Below are 20,829 nucleotides of genomic sequence, written 5' to 3'. Positions count from 1 at the left end.
TTGTAGCTTTGTATACTAAAAATTAACATAAGAAAGGTACATAAAGATGGGTAACAGCTGGGGAGTTCCCTAAAAAGGCAAAATTCAAATAATCCAGTGATTATCCTTATATATTATTATAAAGAGGTAGAGAGAGGTTACATGAGCTGACCAGAAGAGGATTAAGGAATTATCAATGCAAACTACTCAACGATGAATGACTTACGCCTAATTTAGAAAGAAGGTAGATGTAATGAAACACACTACAGAAAATGTATTTTTCAGATTGGTCAGGAAATTCTGCAAGTTTAAAAATGTTTCATAGAAGTTTCAAAATTTCAGATCTGTACTCCTTCATAAGAACATATGCACTTTTCTACTAGCTAGGTAAATGCAATGTAGCCTTTAATGCACAGTAAAGAAAATATCTGTCTTCCAAAACGAGAAACTGGAAATGCTGTAAGGTGTTATAACGCATCTTGATACCAATAACTTAAATCACAAAATGACAGTAGAGTGAAGAATGTCTGCTTAAGAAGAAGGAAGCAGAAAGGTGGCCCATTTCCAACTTTAGACTACCTTTGATGTCGTCCTAACTCCATCTTACTTTGGAGACAGCTTCAGCAGGAATCAACTACACAAGATGAGTTCTTAGGCCAGAAAAAGAGGTTGAATACCTCAAAGCATTCCTGTTTTCTTTCCCCCCAGCCTTCTTCTCCAAAATGTATCAATTCATATAATAAAAGATGCTATCACCCCCCATATACATTCATATCTTTGAACAGTCATAATGATAAAACGACAAACAAGCAGTTGTCCACTAAGGATCACCAGCACGTTTCAGGACAGTAATTTGCGGCCTGAAAAAACTATAAAATTCAGTCCCAATAATAAATAGTTCCTGAAAAATCTAATTAATGACAGCAGATTCTACAGCCTTTTCTATTTTACAAAACAGTGTAGGACAAAAAAAGAGAAAACTCTGTAATGAGAGCTCTGCGTGTTCATAATAATGGCCAGATTTTATATTATCTGTGCTACTTTGGCATTTTTTTACATTTCTGAAGAAGAGATGATGCTTTTTCCCGATCCACATATATGCATAACAAAAATCCCTCAAAAATTCTTGAATCAAAATTCTAGCCTCAGTCTAACTGCAACTGAAGTAACAGAGAGGATGCCTTTGAAGTAAATAACATTTGGGTCTTCGATTTTAACCTCAATCTGGATTGATTTATTAACTGTAACCAACAATCAAATCATAACTGCTGAATATCCATTCTTCTCCTCTATCCTTCTTGGTATATTTTGTCAGTACGTTTGTGATGAAGGACTCCAAATGTGTTTATCAACACTTACAGAAGAAAATTTGGCATATTAGGAAACCCCTTCTGTTGGAAATTCTTTTTTTAATCTCAGTGAAAATACCATTTCTGAACATAATTCTTCAGACAGTAGAGTTGTTCATTGTACATACAAATACAGAACATACCATGCAGCCCAGATGTACATCACTTATTGGAGTAATACGGTTCCTGTTCGTTAAAGCAATTAAAATCCACATAGATATTTTTAACTCTTTCTTCACTTCAACTCTTATCTCTTCTGAGATTCCTCAAAAGTAAATTTTCTAGGACAGACATTTACTGTGGCTACAATATCTGAACAAGGAGTGTCAACTAATTGTGCAGCATTTTTGGCTATGGCCCCCAAGAGAAATAATTATTTTTTTCACCTGTAAAATTCTCCTATATTGGTATACTGGCATATTTTCACAATTTATCACATGTACACACATTTCTTTTCCCCTTCTCCCCTGAAATCTCAAATGAATCACTGCTGCTACTAACATCTTTAAGGACATTCTAGCTCAGAAGTAATCACACACCTGAAGCACTGTCTATTTAAAATACCCAAAATGTAATTTGGAGACGACTTTGTTTCATCCAATTTCCGGTTACACAGAGAAGGAATTTAGCAAAATTGTAGATCATGTTGTAAGGGCCATGGTTGAAGTTAATAGGAAACAAACTCTGTCCAATAAAGAGCATTATCCAGAAATAGACAGCAGTCTCCAGCACGTATATAATCAGTGAAATTGGAGGCTTTGCCCATGAGACTATGTGTTCCACAACAAACCCTATTTCCTTCATTCTCCTTTTCATGGTTATTGTAAGCGTAATCATTGCATGATTATACTCCTTACATATAACATATCCATTTCTTTTTTAGTTTTCTTCCAATATTGGTGTTAATTTCATCCATTGAACACATGACAAATAAATAAAAAAGACCAAATTTTTCAAATCATGGATATCTTACACGATCATTCTTTTTCCCATAGCCATTAGCCATTTCTTTTGCCTATTTCCTTACTAAAAATAAAGTATAAAATAAAACTGACAGCATAAAATGTCTGATGTAGAAGTCCAAATAAGAAGGAGGAATAAGTTAATTTACCAACTTGCAAGAAAAAAAGTCTACCCGTTCCAGTGTAACATCAGGAAGCGAACATCAAAAAAAAACCCAAGTTTATCACAAAACTCTAAAAATAATTCTGAAAATAAGAGGGCTGCCACTGCTATGCTACAGAGGTTAGCTCTATTACCTGCCCTCGTTACTGAAGAGCAACAGTAACCTAAGCCGTACCTAACAGGAGGAAGGATGCAATCATTCAGGAGACAACTTATGTATGATAGTGAACAACAAATTAGGCATGCGTTTCCATAGTGATACAGCAACAAAAGGCTGCTGCAATTTTCAGCTGTCTATACTGAGACAGTAACAGACTAAATGGACTAGAGTCCCTTCTCTATAAGTTAGGATGTTAAGCGTATTCAGAATTGTTCATTAAATTTTAGTTCCACACTAAAAAAGAAAATATTGAAGGAACTGGAAGAGGAATAACAAGAATAAAACCAAGAAGTTCTGCAAGAAGCAAAACTACTAAATGCTATTGATTTGGATTTGATGGTTAGAATCTCTGTTACCTTAAAAACAGAGATTCAATGAGCATTTTCTCCTATGATTCTCCACTGTGGATTCTCTGATCTTTCATAAGAAATTATCTCATATTATAGCCTTTCTACCACTGGGAACACAGATGGGTCTCTTGCCCATCTGGCAGCCTACTTTCCTGAAACTTAGAGGAACTCCTGTCCAGTGGCGTTGAAACTAGCCAAGAGTTAAGAAGCCGTTGAGGGACAAAGGAGAGGAGAAAGATCAGCAGCCATACAAAATCTTGCTAGTTAGGAGACAATGTGGTCATATAAGCTTTGTTTCCCTGGGAAACTAGGATATTTATCAAAGAGCTGGAAAGATTCACTTACAATGAAAGTCCAAAGGCCCCCCAGCAGAAAAATACTTGAACACTTAAAGGTGAAGTACTCTGTTGGATATAGGACTGAAAGAACCAAACACAATAGCTAGGTTGAGACACAAATGATGAGGAATGTTATAATTTACAGAAATATAAATGTTAGCCAAGGATGATGAGGATTTATTTGTACCAAGAGGAGCTATTAGTAAGCAGAATTGCAACTGGGAATAGTGGGATTAAATAAAGGAAAGCTTTAGGCTAAATATCAAGCAACACTGTCAGAGAGATGAGTCTATGAAACAGTTTTGAGACATAGGAATTGGAAGCTCCGTCGCTTAAGAAAATTAAAACTGAAATGGAAAAAGTGTGCTCTCTACAGAATAGTAATGCATGGGTGGTGAGGCTGGCAGGAATGTCTAATAGGACTTTCATTTAATTTATCACTAGATTAATAACACAAAATACTACACTAAACATACTGTAAAAACTGCAGTACTATCCAGCAGCAAAACTGAAACCTAAATCAGCAATTTAGTACGTATCAGCAGCATAGTACAATTATGTATTCCTAGTGTTTTAACGGCCATTGTTATAACACTGTATCTTTTTAATTCACTTTTTTATCCATTTGTCCATTGTTGGGTGTCAATGATTTGTCTCACACAACAGGAGAAAACCAGAATGGATGATTTCTAGTGTCAGGTAGTGAAAGCAGATTTCTTGTTTTCTCACGATGCCATCAAAATCCATTTCTTTGTGAGTAAAAGCTTTAGTCTGAAATATTAAGCAAGACTAGAGACATTCTTATAATGAGAAGAAAATCTTCAACATATTTTCAAATCAAATTAAATAAAGTTGCATAAGTATTAGAAGTTGAAGAAAGGGAACTATGAGAAGGAAATGTAATACAGACAATATGTAAAACTAAAAAAAGCAGACACTCCTGAGTCTTCATCTGAATGGCTGAAACCAATCCTAGGAAACATGTATATGCATAGATCTGCCTTACTCCCATATCATCTATATGATATATCAAAAATGAATAGAATATTATACAGATATTCATATGGAGTTATTAAAATACCTAGTTTTACACACAAAATAATCAAAGTTACTCGAGTATAAGTGTAACATTTTTAAGCAACACTGAATGGTATGGTTTTCATCGTTATTATTTTCTAGTAAAGCATAAAAGAAAATAATCAAAATGCACAAACCAGATTACACAGTATGTTTGATGTAGCAATTTCTAACATTCATTTAATATAGCTGAGCTGCAATGACTAATACTGCCCATGTCCGCTAGTACAAAGACCTAAAAAAGGTTCCAGACTAGATTACATTCGTGCAGGTCTCATTTTAACGGAAATTGGAGAGATGAAAAAAAGATTATAGGAACACACATTATAAAAACAGCCCTCACAAGTCAAACTTAATAGTGAAACCATTCTCTTTCATGTAGACAACCATGAAAACAAATATCCTGTAAGCACCAGATATATATTGTATCTTTCTACCAGATCTCTTTGCCTCCTTGAGACAGATTCCCATTCATCTCATGACTGTATAATTTGATCATAGTTGAGTAAGGCACAGTAGGGGAAAGGGTCTGTCTGATAAAGTATCAGGCTCCAGGAAGACAGATAAACAATTTCATGATTTCTAGTTGTAACAGGAATGGTACAGTGGTGGATATTAAGATATTGGTCTCATAGGAATACAAATACAAACCTTCCGCAGTTTTTTCTCCTGCTAAATAAATTTTCTTTCCATTAAGTGAAAATTACAATCTGGTTATAATAAACTAAAACAGAACATCAGAATAAAATGCAAAGCATGTGTGAAAAGTAGAACTAAATCTTTTATGATTTGTCAACGTGAAAGTTAGTACATAACTTTTTTTTTTTTTTTTTTGCTTAGTTTAGGACGAGTGAAAAAACAGCAAGGAAAATTCTTTCTTAAGAGATATATTTACTGCAAAGAAATATTTCTTAGTTGCCTATCAGGATTTCTCAGATTTAAACCTCCTCTTTCACAAAACATACATTGGTAGGCAACTTCTCCTCCACTACAAGTCACCAGAGTAACGCCTATCTGCAGGGTTACCTCGTTGTTCTACATGCATTAAGTGAAGGCTTGAGTGATAATATTTGAACAGTTATGATGGATAATTTTTCATATATTGAAACATATATTTTGTTTGTATATATTAACACAAATACATAGCAGCCATTACTAATACAACTTCTGTTAGACGGCAAACATTGTATTGTCTTTGTACTTACTTTCTGTCTTGGATATCTGAAAAACGTGGTTATATCCAGTTTTGCTGATACTTGCTTTTACTCAGAAAAATTTGAAAGGATAATAACATATTTTACAGCAAATTTTTTTTGTCACAAACCCTAGCTATCTCCTTTTTTTTTTAAGCAAATATATTCTGGAGTAAGCAATTTTTAAAGCCATCATACTAATTTAGTATCACTTACCTGTGATTCTTTTACATTTTCAACAGTGAAGTTGAACCAGACTCGAAAGCGTGGATTGCAAGTATCTGGTCTAATGAACAGGTCATACTCAAAATCTGTGATGGGATCCACCCGTCCAAGGTTACCTACCAAGAACATATGGAAAAGAATTCATTTCAATGAATGGCTGATAAACTCCCCGGGAAGTACACCAGTAAAAGTTTATAGAGATTTCACCTCTGTTGGTTAAAATATACAAGCATAATAAGCCTTGCAACAGTTCAGAATTATTTTTAAGAGACTTAATCATAATCACAAAATAAAATACATACTAGTAAGATACATGCATATGAATGCACCAAAAAGAAGACAATGTGTATAAGACTGTCTTCTCTTATCTGTCTATTCTTATTAAGTGTCCTAACATCCTTTTAATTGTTTCCATTTTTTTTTCACTTTTCTGATAATGTTTCTGCATCTCTTTTAGTTCCTGTCTGTATGGATTTCTCTCTTTCTATTTGCTGCTCATGGTCAAGCACCTCTAAGACTGAAGAGTCCCCAGGTTTCCACGTGGACCCTCTAGCTTATGCTCTGAGCATCCCTCTCTCCTCACAGATGGCCTAGCCTTTATCCCCTTTGTGATTCAAAAACTACCTTAAAACTTTTCCTTTGCCATTTGCAACCTCTATCACCTCCTTCCAAAGCCACAAGCTAGGCTGTAAGATTTTGAACTCTGCTTTTTGCTGGTGAATTTCATGGAATAATATTTTTAAATATAGTCAAAGCTACATTGTCCCCTATGGCATTATTCAGCAAGCAACCACACTGGCTATAGAAATGAAGTTCAGCACTGGGAAAACTTGCTAAGTGCTTTCAAATTGCTAAATTGGCATTTTTCCTTTGAAGTGTGCCAAGATTTTTAAAGAAAGGGTTTAGACTGTGCATTTCATTTATACAGTACAAAAATAAGACTTCACCTTTTCCCGATCCAACCTAAAACCCATCCTATCAGGTCTTGTAAGACAGGGCCATGCTTTAGTTCACATGCCAATATACTTATTTAAAAAAATAGCACTGTAAAATGACCTGGGGTTATAGTTTCAGATATATTTTGTGAGTTAGATACATGTTTTTGGGTTGGATATATGCTGTTGGGTTCAAATAGTTATTTATAAAACTATTTGAGCAAAACAATTCCCTCCTCAGCACGTCCCATTCGAGTCAATATGTCTGTTTGTTGGTAACACACTACTCAGTATGAGCACAAGTAGCAAAATTTGGCTATTCTAGGTCAGAAAAGAAGCAGGAAAAACTACTTTAAACTCTATTCATCAGTATATTCACAGGATTTCTCCTTTATCCTGAATTGTTTCTGGCTTTACTAATTGAATATTTTTAATCTTCCTTATTTTTAATGTTATACTCTATTTTCCTACCCGCACTCTTCTTTTCAGAAGAAAATGCTCTTTACTGATTCCCTCTGCAGAAAACTGCTTCATGCTAACAATCTGTTCCTAAACACTTGCCTGAAGGATACATTTGGCATATGAAATATTTGAAAAAAAACCCCAGCAATATTGTACGGCTAGAATACCTTTGCCAAATATAAATAATGTCATCTGCTCTATCGGGTGTCGGTGATCAGGTGCCAGCAGCAGGGGCTGCAGGGCTGGGCTCTCTGAGGAGAGGTGCTGGTTCCAGTTGGTTCCAGTCAGCTCTGCAGTGGCCCCACCACAGGCACAGCTCAGACCCTCTGCAAAGCTGGTGGCACCTTGTTGAAAAGGTTTTCAAGCAAAGGCAAAAATGCCACACAGGCAGTGAGGAGCAAGGAAGTCTGAGGAGAACCAGAATCAGAGGAGAAGGAGGAAAGGGGGTCCTCCAGGTGTTAAGGCAGAGGCTTCCCTGCAGCCTGTCGAGAGAGGCTGGAGCAGGTGGATATTTCCTGAAGTGGCCATGGAGGACCCATGATGGAGCAGGCTCTCCTGACATGAAGTCATGGGAATGGTACCAGATGGAGCAGAAAAAGAGTGTGAAGAGGGAGAAGGAGCAGAGAGGAAATGCTATGGACTGACCACAGCCCTCCATATCCCACTATGTTGCGTTTCATAGCAGGTCAGCAACAAAGGAGTGAAGCTGATCCTGGGAAACAGGGAAGGGTTTGGAGGTGTTTTATTTTCTCTTTGTTGGCAATAAATTAATTCTCCTCTAGTGGAGTCTGGTTTGCCTGTGATATCAACTGGTAAGCGATGTCCCTGTCTTTATCTCAACCCATGAGCTCTTTAATCTTATTTTCACCCATTGTCCTGTTGAGGAGGGCAAGGGAGAGAGTGGTTGGGTGAGCGCCTAGATCCCAGGCAAGGTCACCATATCTGCCTGACTTTAGATTAAGTCTCTTACACATTTAAGTGCACTTTCCACCACAGGGGTCAAACCTGTCGCCATTTTTCACAACAACAGAACTTGAATCTTAACACAATTATTTCCTACAGGTTATCATCCAAAGTAACTAAGCGGTAAAATCAAGCTGCTGCATTGTATTACCTTTATTTAAAGGACTTTGTTTTACTGTATTTTTAATTAAATGTCATGAACATGTGACATTGCTGGGTAAACAATATTCTTCATGTATTTCAGAACGTAGGTGGTCCGAGATCGGATTTCAGTTGCCTCACAGGTCATATCTTAAGCTCTTTCCGGACAAAGTTTAATGCGTGAACACGCAGTGTCACTTCAACCTGAGCTGGGAGTGTGATGCTGGTGGATCCTCTAAGATTAAGGCAGAAGGCTGGACGAACGCAGACTGTGGACTAGGTCCAGCTTGTAAACTACTAGGTATAGATGCCTTTCAATGATCCCAGCAATTCCAGATACATATTAAGTTATCAGCAGTAGAGAACAGGAGGTGCAAAGTTTGATCTAATCACTTCCAAAGAAAAATATAGAATCAACTAAATTTCTCTTTTAAGTTCAAAGATCATTAAGAAGGTATACGGCAAGGCATAGGAAACTAAAAGACTATTAAGAGGATAAATACAAACAGGAAAATGTTTCTGACCTATTGCATATTTCAGCTTCTCTTTTAACATCAAACTGACCTGAGCTGTACAGGGGACAGATGGCCCACTTAGAACTACTTTACAGAGTCCATAAAATCGCTAAACTAGCACTGCAGAATTGAACCAATGTCAGTGAAATCACTGATGGTGAAGAGCTGGTGTGCTGGAACTACTCGAACACAGTCTGCTCTAGAAAACCTATAGAGTTACATTAAATACAGCAGAACCCTTAACAATTTAATTATTGTGTGCATAATTTCTGTGAATCCCAATGTTGCTTTCTCTATCTGTAATACTTGATTTGACTGCTCATCTGTCTTAATGCAGTACTTTTTCCTTATGTGAATTGTATCTCACTTTATTACTTTTTACCTACAGAACTGCCTCTTGCTAGGCTCCTTCATAGTATATACATCAGCTGCCACAGCCATTTGCAGTTTAGTATCATTTGTACATTTCATTAACCCACTATTCCTTCTCTGCCTGCCAGATGCTAAATAGGCTGGACCGAACGCTAATGCCTTTGGTAACCAATTCAACAAGTTCCTTGTGCTCAATAGACTATTGTTTGTAATATCACAGCCTTTGCTTGCAACCTATCAGCCTAATTTCAACCCACAGAGCAATGTAATTAAACAAGACAGTACTTTTGGTATAAAGCAGCCTAGAACTATAAGAATCAAACACTTCTTTGCTTTAAGGGGTGCTTTGTAGAAAACTGATAATGCCACCAAAATATATTTTTTGGTGTCCAAGGAAGGATATAAACTTCCCAATGTTAATCTCATAAACAAAGTTAACAATTTTATGTACTTCACACTGAGAGAATCACAAGAAATGGATTTATTGTAATGAGTGATAATTCTGTTCCAATACCATAGGTAACACAGTGAAATGCATTAGAAACTATGAAACAGGAATTAAACATTGATTGCACTATTTCATTTACCCATTATAACACTTTAATATTTTAACACTGAAAATAAATATTTTTTTCTCAAGTGCAAGCAACTTCCAAACTGCTTTTTAGTAGCTCTATAAGGTCCCTTAAAATTTCTCTTTTCCTTTTTTGTTAGATGTATAGCAAGACAGAAAACATGCCGAAATGATGATAAATTTAAGAGAAAGCTGGATAGCACTAATTTTGTGCAATATACCCACCAATGGTTTTCAGTCTTGATAAAACCACTGTAAGACCTCCCCCCCCATTGTACAGTTCTTATTCTATGGACATTGCTAGCCTGGTAATTTGTGATATCAGCAAGCGAGTCTGCTCATAACCCTATCAATTAAGTACATTCTTCTAAAATCAAAGCAAAAAAGTCACACTAATAAAGTATCAGCTTTACTTTACTTTGGGTTCACATCCACATGAAATCATCACTGCTCTATTCAATAAATACAGAAGTTAGACTTACGAGATTATACAACATTATTTTAAACATCATCATTCTGTAATTCATGATTTGCGTTGTATTTGGGGATTAACATTATAAAACAGAGGATATTAACAATGTTCTTTAAGGCTCATGTAAAATTAATGATCTGATTGAGTAATGTGATCTGCAAGGGAAAGAAGCCCAACAAAATTATTAGCAGAAAGATCTGAACTTGGTGGCATTCTAAGACATTTCTTGTTTAATTGTTTTTCTTTTTTTCCAGTTTCTGCTCATGTCTGGCTGTCAAATGGCTTTCTGACTATATCTTAAAGGTAAAATAAGCAATTTATTAGAGTAGCTAGCACTTTACAAAACATTACAGAATTTTTTCTCCTATGCACTCTGAAATAAGTTGCAGAGGTGCTTTTCTATTATTATTTTACTTAAAAAAAATACTGACACAGATCTTTCTAACCCGATGGGAAGAAGTGAACAAATCAAATTCCCAGATGTCTATAAACTGACTTTCACTTTGCCTTGGGGTTTGTTTTTAAGACATGCTCAATTTTCAGTCACAGTTCTGCTCAATACTCTTAGCATACTGAGAAAAGAAGACTTACTTTTCTTTAACATTCGAGCTGAAATTCTTAATTATATTTGCTTAAATTGCTTTAGAGAGTAAAGTTTAGTGCGATACTCTCAAAATGTGGCTAGTGAAGGGGGTCAATAGCATGTTTCAAGTTACTTTAAAAGTCAGAAAAAAATCCAATGTTACTATTTTATTAATCATGCAACACACACTTAGTCCTCATAAAATATTAACGTATATTGCTTCCAACATCAATAAAAAGTGTACTTTACACAAAGAAAGAAAACCTGCTTAAGAAAATGCTAGCTACGCTTCCTAAGCATTCTAACTATTATCATAAAAATGCTAGAAAAGAAAATATAGATATGTTAAACAATCCTAAAATCTTCTTAAACCACACATTGTGCTTCCCTACAGAGAATTTTAAGATGAAAAATAGACCTTGAGGGTCTTAGACAAGCCTGAGGCAATATAAAGAAAAAGGTCAAACACTCTGCTAAAAAGGACCGTTATCTTCAGAACAACAACTTATCAGCCAGCTTGCAGCCCTGCTTATTTACAGTTATTGGTCCCAGAGGAAGTGCACTTCAGCGCAGGGCGCGATTACTTTGTAATGAGTTTGCCAGAAATGGTAAAGGAAACTAATTTGTAACAATGTGCTGTTCCCTGCACATGAACTTTCTCAGACACTTTTTTTGTCCAGCAATGAATAACTAACTTAGCCTCCCTAATAAGCAGTGAAAACAGAAGCGCACTAAAAACGACTGAGCTGCAAGCATGAATATACTGAAATATCAGTGATTATCCCTCTCAGCTGTCCATTACAGTACTCATGATGACCACCAATTCCCCTGTGGTGGATATATAGAATGCAGGTTTCAGGGGGTGGATTTGCACATGAAAATTAACACCATTTGGAAGAAAATAGCCTGCACCTGTCACAGATTAGCAACAAAAGGTCAAATGCCTCCTTTTACACCTAGAGCACTTGCATATTGTATGCCTTGCTCATAGGAGCCTAATTCTAGTTTCTTAATTCAGAAAAGTGAGCACCATGGTGAACTGAGGAGAAAAAAAGAATTAAATCTTAGCTAAAAGCTATCAATAAATCTATTGATCAAGATACATATGAATGGAAGTAGCTAAGGCAATCTCTGTCTCTAAAAGAGGTAGTTTTTCAAAAGAGAATTACACAAAGTGCTCTTCTGTTTTTGTCAATACGCTGCCAGGTTTTGAAATACTATTTTTCATTCACACAATAAAAATCTTGACAAGTAAGCAATAGAAAATCACTAATACACTTGCAGCTGCATTTCAATCTATACAAATTCTTTAAACAAAAACAACCAAGGAGCAGATTGAAATATACATCATTTTCACCAGTTGAACCTGGGATCAAGTCCAAGATAGCCAAACAGTATTAATCTACATTTTCATTCAACTATATACTTCGCAAAATAAGGTAGAATGTAGAACATGGAATACTCTCAATGGAATTCATCCTTAAAGATCACAAAACACATTGAGATCATAATGCAAAAAAAATGTTATTGATATGTTCTAAGTGGAAAAGGAACTACAGGGACCAAGATCTGTAAAAACTTCCCTTGAGTGAAAGATTTAGATATTTTCTGAAAGGAGGGCATCTAAGAATATCAGTTGTAAAGTCCCACTGGCTTTATGGTCTTTGTCTGTGAAAAGAATTTATGAAAAATAGTTCGGTGAGAAGTCCTAAACTACATTTGATTTTTAAACAGGACAAAATCTAATGAAATAATTATGATCTCCGAAAACCTGTGACCATTCTTCCATCATCTACTGGACTCCTGTCCAAAGTATAAGTTGAATCAAGATTCTTGAAACTGCAAAGCACGTGATTTGAATAAAAAGACAATACAGTAAAAAACACATCCACAAAACCTCGTAAAGTAAAACATACTGTAAATTATTAAAATTGTACATAAGCTCTGCAATACAGAGTAGCATCTACACTGCTACAGTTAAATCAATGTTTTGGGGAAAAAACACCCCAATGCTTATCAGCAATATATTATTCTTTCAAGAACCTGATGTTTCACTTAAAACAAAAGTAATGCTCATGACTCAGCTTTCAGCCAAAATCCAAATCACCTTTGAAAAATGCTCAAGACTATCAAATAGGCAAAGCATTTTAGAAGTGCATCGCTTGAGAAGCAGGATGCTTCAGACTTATATCTGTAGTCGCTTTTCCATCCTCTCTCCTCAATTAAGCAAGTAGAAATTGCTGTGTTTCCATTATGTTTTAAGTTTTTATCAATAGTGACATCCAAAGGACAATAAATCAGCAGATTTTATGAAAAAGATTGTTCAGGAACAAATGCTACCTTAGCTCTTAGCAGCAACTGGTAAAAGGCCAGTTAATGTCACTGGAAAGGGTAAACTAAGAGGTACATATTAATGCAGAACTCATAGAGGCTAAGCGATTCCGATTGAGCTTTTATTGTAATTAGACAGTGTGATAAAGTCTAATGGTGACTGACAGCACATGAAAATTTTAGCTTTTACACTTTCTTGTTTATCTTTGAACATAGCATTAAGATAAATTGTATTGCTTTTTAGGTTTAGAAGAGTTATGAGTCTCCACTTATTTGTTTGTTTCTCTACCAAATGATCCAGCAACAATAAGGAGAAGAACAGTGAATATCAAACTTATAAATGTTCTTATCCTATCCAACTATCTTATTTCTTTTGGTGTAATAATATTCATTTTGGTGGTGTTGCTCCTAATTCATAACAATGAGAGCACAATCTGATTTTCCACACCTATTCAAGATCACAGACTGAGTTCCACTCTTCCCAGTATTTTTCCTCTCAAGTGACAAAAGTAAGGTGCACTAGACCAATTTCCTAAGGACAATCTGCCCATAATATCTGAGATCACGGTTACCGCTTCTCAGTGGTCCTAAACAACTCTAATGAACAAATCTATAATTCCTTGGTATTGAGTTACATTGCAGAAATTTAATGAACAGTACGGCTTAGACTAAAACATCCAGGAGAGTTATAAAAATTAAAACTTTCATCTGAATTAGAGTAGGAGGCAGAATTTATCACCCACAGCAGCTAAGTGGAATCAGCAGATTTAAAGAAAGTTGTGGGACTGGCCTCTGAATGAACTGAAAAAGATACAAGGCCAGTTTTTATCGAGCCAAAGAATTGTCTTCCACACAGAAAATTAAGGGAATTGGAAACCTGTGTGAAAGAAGGACTCACTGTAATAAAAAGAAAGACGCATAAACCAGCTTAAATTTGTTTTATTTGTTGAAGATAATAGACAAGAAAGTGGAGGGGATGATGCTGTGATTCTCTTTTACTAAAAACAGTTATAAAAATATTCTCATCTTTTAGTAGCCTGGACCATGCGGACCAATGGATAGTTTTAGGATAAGTTCTTCCTTTCAGAATAAATTACTTCTCTTGGTCACTGGTGTTTGAGTGATGTCTCAGCGAGGGGAAAGGGGGAATACAGAGATTAAAATTTATTGAGCAGTATTTTGATGCTTCTCCAGCAATGAGGATACTACTACAGATTTCACAATATAAGTAATTTTAAAGTTCTAGCATGTGTTTATCCCCAAAGCCACCTACTTTCCTTTAAAGATAATCCAGAAGAGTAAACAATACCATTTTGAAAGACAACACAAGCAACTAGGAGAATTGGGATATTTTCTGTCTTTTAATATTCATTAAGAGGAGCAGTCTTAACAGTGATCCCAGTTTATAGCACAATGAAAAACAGCAACAAGTAATCCTAAAGATTTAGTGATCATCATTGTTCAAAAAAAATACCACAAGCAAAATAGCACAAGAGCAAAATACAAGCAACAGATATTCCAGTATACTACAGATGCCATTGTGCAAAAAGAAGGCTTATATATGTATAAAGAAATTATATAATAAAATCTTGCTGAAGAAATTCAATAGTTTTGATCAAATGAGATTGATATTTAATCATTTACAGCCAAACAGCCTTATTTCAAAATTGCCCTTATCAATAAATAGTGATGCTTTCAGTTAAAGGACCTAAAACCCTGAGCTGTAAAAAATAAAATGTCAATGTTCACTATGCAGGGAAATAGTAGAGGATGGATGAAATGGAGTCAGTCTCTCGACTCCTTCTCCTACATCTGTGAAATTCTTATGAATTCCAAAAATATCAGTAGAACCCAAGACTGCAGGACTAATTCTCCAGACAAAGTCACAAAATTATGTAAATAAAGAAAATGTCAGCAGTAAAGTAGCGATGTGCCTCAAGTGAGTAGGGAGTGTCAAGAAAAATCAGAGGCCCATGCCCTACAACAGCCGACGCACACCCACTGCACCAAAACCACCAAATACCCAGAAAAACAGCAGACTACTGATTTTTCTGCTCCCTATTTATCGATTCCCCAAAGGCCTCCAATGACAGATGGGCAGTTATTTATCCATGGCAGTGAACCTTTGTTAAAGGAAAATCAGAATACAAAGAGGTTCTGCATTAGTGTCACAAAACTCAGCTTTCTTTAACAAAGTATACGCTATCAAAATGGGTACCTCACAACTGCGTCTGTATCACGTCTTTCAAAGAAAAGCTCTTAAAGAAAAAGCATTTGGGGAAATTTCTGCTTGGAAGCCACTTAGCATATAATGGGTACTATCCTAAATAAATAATTAATAAGTTAATAAATAAATTATAACAATGTCTGCAGCCTTAACCATGGGAGAAACCACCAAGGCAGATCAGGGGATATGAACTAGTACCACAGTGGAATGTACCATTATTGCTGTATAATAGGGAGAAAAATATGTCTAATTATGAGAATGTTTTACATTAGAGACTATAGGTAGCAACATATTTCAATGCTTTGTGATGCTCAATGTACTCAATGAAATCTGTTGCTACCTATAGCCTCTAACGTAAAACATTCTCATATTTACCTGCTGCCTAGACATCACAGATGTGCAAGCAGCACATTACAAATGGTTAAAAATATTAAAAGTTGCATATTCTTTATTCTTAAGTACATTACAGTGCCCATACTTATGTAATGCTTCATACTCGATTTAATCATCAGTTTGCAAAGGCCCTAAGAATTTTTATAATGCAAAAGTCAAAACAGTTCTTCCATCCTACAAGTAAGGATATTCCAGACGACTTAATGCTGTACAGTAATGCTGTAACTCTGCATTTGTCCAGGTTTGGTGTCTGATACACGGAATCACCCTTTTTCCAAGGGAATCATTCCATAGTATAACTACAATCTGTCACTTGAGGAAAACTAATCGATAGCGGCTTCAAAAAGTATGGAGACCTATAGTTGAATTATTTTCTCAAAGACCTCTCTCAAGTCACCAGAGCTGTAAATAAATTTGCCTTTCTTATTAAAAAGAGTATTAATGGAAAGGCTATTGTCTTATAAAAGATTCTTGCATTTTCAGATGGGTCCTTAATAAAAACATTCTTCAATTAAAAAATTACTGGTTTTACAGTTAAAACTTTCCTTGTGTATCTCATACAAAAATTTCCTTGAACAATGGTACTGTAAGGATAGACTTTCAGTACAAATACTGGATCTGAATAATATCTGCCCTATACACAGCTTTTGCAGAAGAAATGGTCTTATTTTAGTTTATTATTAAACTGAATTTGGTTCTCTATGACTTTATCAATATAATCACAAAAACAGTTTGGGGGCTAGAAATGTTTTTCCTATTCAATACATTAATCCCATTATTTCACTGTCTAGAAGTGAAATCTTATAACAATCTCCACAATAAAATTTACAGATAGACTTCCAGGCAGCCTAGGCACATCTTTAGCCATTTCATCAGATTAGACTGATACACAGCTTCACCTACTCCTCTGCTATAGTTCCTAGTGTGACGTGGTTTTGTAGACCAAAATGTTTTCCATGCTCTTCTCTTTATTATACAGTATTTTGATCTTTCTGTAGGTTATGGAACTTGTTCCTGTATTTTCAGTGATATAATTTCCTGACTCCTTATCCTGCCATTTTCCTTTCTTCCAGTCACTAGCCTTTTCTGGAAGCCCTTCTTCACTTTCAAACCTACTAATAATCATAAAACGTCAATATTATGTCCTAGTTTTCCTCCAATGTACTATATTATGTCCTGCATTACGTTGCTTTGTTTCTGTAACACTGGTAGAATTTATAGTAGGCCTTCTTAACTGTGCCCACATGAATGTAACAGAAAACTGCTTACCCTCAGTTATCTTTGTTTAGTTAAAGCTTAAATTAGACCTTAAAAATATCTAGTCGATGCTATTTTTTCAATCAGAAGTGATAATTTAAATATTGACATTTTAGATAGCACCAACACATTTTTGTCTTCTGCTATGGTTAGAATATTTTACTACATCTGAATGCCTGTCTTAATTTTGTAGGTTTTTTTTTTTTTCATTTTGCCCAATCCAGAAGCATTCCCTTTTATTTCAAAGTATTTCTATGTTTGTAGTAAATTAAACATTAATCTTTCTCTGCAAATGTCAAGTGATATTTAAATGTTTTTCTGGCAGATAAATGATTATTAATATTAATGCAATAAAATCACAGCTCTTTGTCCTTTCTTTGATATTTAAGAAAAAATTAAGAATGTCAAAACAGTTCTGCAAAAAGAGAATTCATCGGTCTACCATCCACTCTTCATTAGCCTGAGAGGTAAAAAAATTACTGATCTTGTGAGACAATGTGTTTATAGAATCAGAAAGGGTTGAAAATGAATTACTCTATCAGCAGTAGAGTGTGTATCACTTCAATGTGAAAATGCCTTGTTAAAGTTCATTTTAATTTAAAGCCCCCTTTTTGTCATTCAAAAAGCTTTAGCACAATGAAAGAGTCTTTGTCACTTTCATAATTAGCCCCTCTTGCACTAAATGAGAATAAAATCTGATCAGAAGTCCATACAGGCAAGGTCATAAATCAAACAGAAAAGCTCGACTAACAGTTCTGTAAGATGTCCAAAGGCACACACAGCTTGGAATTAAAGCACTGTAGTCAGGATCCACTCCCAGAAACACAGCACAAAAAAAAAATCCCCAATAATATCTGTTTGACAGGCTAAATTTATCTCCATATTCTGTAGCCCTATAAACACATTTTGCTGTTTAGATACAAAAGCAATTTCAGCACCAAGGACAATTCAGGAAAGCAAACAGCTGTTGAAGCACAGCTAGAGCCGCTTGCCAACCAAACGCAAATCCACTTAACTTCATGCTTTAAAAAAATAAATAAATAAAAAGAAAAAAATATAGGAGAAAAAAATTCATATGTGGTAATTGTCATAAAGAAACAAGATATTTTGTATTAACCGATAAAACTCCTTAGGAAACCAAGCTTAACTTACATATATAAAGTGAATACGCAGCTCAGCTCAAATGTAAAGTGGATTTTATTCAACTTATTCTCATTTTTAGATGAAACTGAAAAGATATTTTGAAAGATGTAATCAAAATCTCAGCCTTGGACAGTTATGGCAAGAATGACAGCACATCACTCTCTCTACTCAGGAATCATCAGAATACCAAGAGGAATCCAAGCCATCAACATATTCTTTTACTCCCTATCTTAACACAAAATGAGGGTTTCATCAGCAAATTATGCCTAAAACATGGTGAGAGTGGAGGGCAAGGTGAGGCCAAGGTAGGAAGTCAAGAAAAAGACTGTTATAAAGAGGTAGTTGACAATGAAAACATGTATTCTGGAACAGATGTACTTTTTACAATGTGATGTAGTATGTTAGTGTTAAATGCTGATTTAAAATATTAATCAGCTGATAGTTATTTGTAAAATAGCTACATCTATACAATCAAGAATTTTCATGAAAAGACATTAATAACCATAAAGCATGCATATACATGTAGACATTTGGATACATTTCTACCTTCAAATATATTGCTACATACACTAAAAAAATGCAATTTTCATTCATGAGCTTTTCTTTTCTAACAATATTTTCACTGCAGAACCAAGATATTAAAGTCGCGTCTCTAGCCATGTAAACACCAAATGACTGTCAAAGTAATGGCTTAGTTGGAGTTCATGGGTGATTATATGTCTGTCATACATTCCCAAAATTTCAGGTTACATTAATTATACAACGATCATAAGTAACTTGATTCCACATATTTAGGAGACACATGAGAACTAGTCTGCTAAGCAACAGACTGAAGAGCATTAATGTGACAAACAGGGAGTAATGTATTTTCTGCATCCACATACAGCCTTATACTTTAGTTCACTAATAGTAGACTCCTTGAGTTGGTTAAAAGATAGTGAGGGCACAAGTGAGTGTCCCCTCGGATACAGTCCCCTCTACTTCAGTCACAAAAGAAATGTAATTTGCCTTGTATGCCAGACATAGAGGATCAAAAAAGTGCAAATTACAAACTACTGCACAAGCAAACCAAGTCTGGGAACTGTGACGAGGGCATACAGGTGGTTAAAGAAAGGAAATGGATTTAAGATGGATGGGATGAGAATCTGACTCAGAAATTGAAATATTATTGAAATTGAACTGCCTAGATCTTTTTCTTATAAGTGAGTACGCCAAAAGCCAATAAAGCTTTTAAACAAAAAGCAGTGGTTTTTTACTATATAATAAACTAGATTACTTGGCTTTTAAGTAAAGAAAACTCAAACTACTAAGGAAGAAGAATAAAAATGAAAACAGATCTCCCCTGCACAGTGCACCCTTGCAGGCAGATACTGTTCCCACAATTGCTTTTAGTTTCCTACTCAGCTAACTTGCTAGAATTGAAACAAATTCTGGATAGCCTCTACTGGATCCCAAGGAAAACACCTTCACATCTATGGCCAACATTGGATCTGTTCCTTGTATTTCTCAACAGTTTCACAGTCTCCAGGCGCTCCAGCCTCCTGGCTTGCTGCACCGTCGCTCTTTTGACCATGATGCTTTGTGCTCTGAAAGCATCTCCCTTCAGAGCAGGCTCAGCAGCTCTAAGCACAGGGCAAAATCTCCCCTCCCTCTAGATGGTTCCACTTTGCTTTGTCATTCCCCTTTTGACAGGGCACAAATGAAACAAGTAACATCTCTTTCAATGGATTTAAACAGAAAACTTCATCAAATCAACATTGTAAAAGAAAATTCTAATCTTACCCTCAGATTCTCCCTAATATCTCCTGATTCTTGCATACTATCCATCCACGTGGGGACAATTCAAGTGCTACAGTCAAATTAAATAACTCATATCAGATGGATCCTTCTTAACATGTCCTTAGTATCAGCTCCTTCACACCTCCTCGTGAAAGGGAGAGAGGATACAAAGAAGAGCCTTTGTAACCATGGATTTAAAATCTTTCCTTTTCCCCCATACCAACAAAATTTCATACCTTCTTTTTTACTTCTGATGTTACTTTTCACACAGCAGAAACTATGACTTTAAAAGTTCTATGAAATATGACTATTCTTCTACATCCCATTTCTTCTTAACCAAACACTGCTGCCACAGTGTAAAAAAAACCAGCATCTCTGCCAACTGAGTCTAAATGCCTTTTTTGACTGTCAAAACTGGGAATTACTACAACTGAGACATCCTGAAGACATGGCTCTTTATATTGCAGTTATATTACCAGACAATTAATGGGAGCCAGAGAACCCAGACTAGGGTGGAAAGTTATAGGACATGGAGACAGGAGGATGACTACATCAATGAAACAGGAGTAAGTAAGCTCCTTCCACCTCAGCTAATAGGAAACCCAGAACTTCTGGAAGTGGAAGCGTAAGCAGGTTCTCAACTTCTCTTTCTGAGTCTTTCCATCATACTGCAGGTCTAGTCTCCATCTACCTGCTAAGACAGAAAAGTAGCACTTGGTCTTACAGATATCAGTTTTTTCCTAACGACAAGGGACATAGCCCTTCAGTAGGTCTTTGGCTGAGACGCCTTGATCTTTGCAATGTTTATTCTGCATTAAGAAAAGAAACTGTAAGACAAAAGCAGACCAATTACTCTCATATTATCACATCTATATATGGGCTGAAG

The 20,829-nt window shown here is 35.6% G+C and overlaps 1 protein-coding gene across 6 annotated transcripts in view; it reads right to left on the bottom strand.

The window, feature by feature from the left end:
* The window catches only part of LOC104060194 (AGBL carboxypeptidase 4), a 954,436-nt gene that overhangs the window by 898,277 nt on the left and 35,330 nt on the right, over nucleotides 1-20,829 (bottom strand). For all 6 annotated transcript variants that reach the window (XM_054073734.1, XM_054073733.1, XM_054073732.1 and 3 more), the window contains exon 3: nucleotides 5,788-5,912. In XM_054073734.1, the coding sequence (XP_053929709.1) occupies nucleotides 5,788-5,912 (125 nt within the window). The remainder of the gene's footprint in view (nucleotides 1-5,787; nucleotides 5,913-20,829) is intronic.

Source organism: Cuculus canorus, chromosome 8 (genome assembly GCF_017976375.1).
Source record: "Cuculus canorus isolate bCucCan1 chromosome 8, bCucCan1.pri, whole genome shotgun sequence".
In the NCBI taxonomy this organism is placed as follows: domain Eukaryota; kingdom Metazoa; phylum Chordata; class Aves; order Cuculiformes; family Cuculidae; genus Cuculus; species Cuculus canorus.
This window is presented reverse-complemented; position numbering and strand designations above follow the sequence as displayed.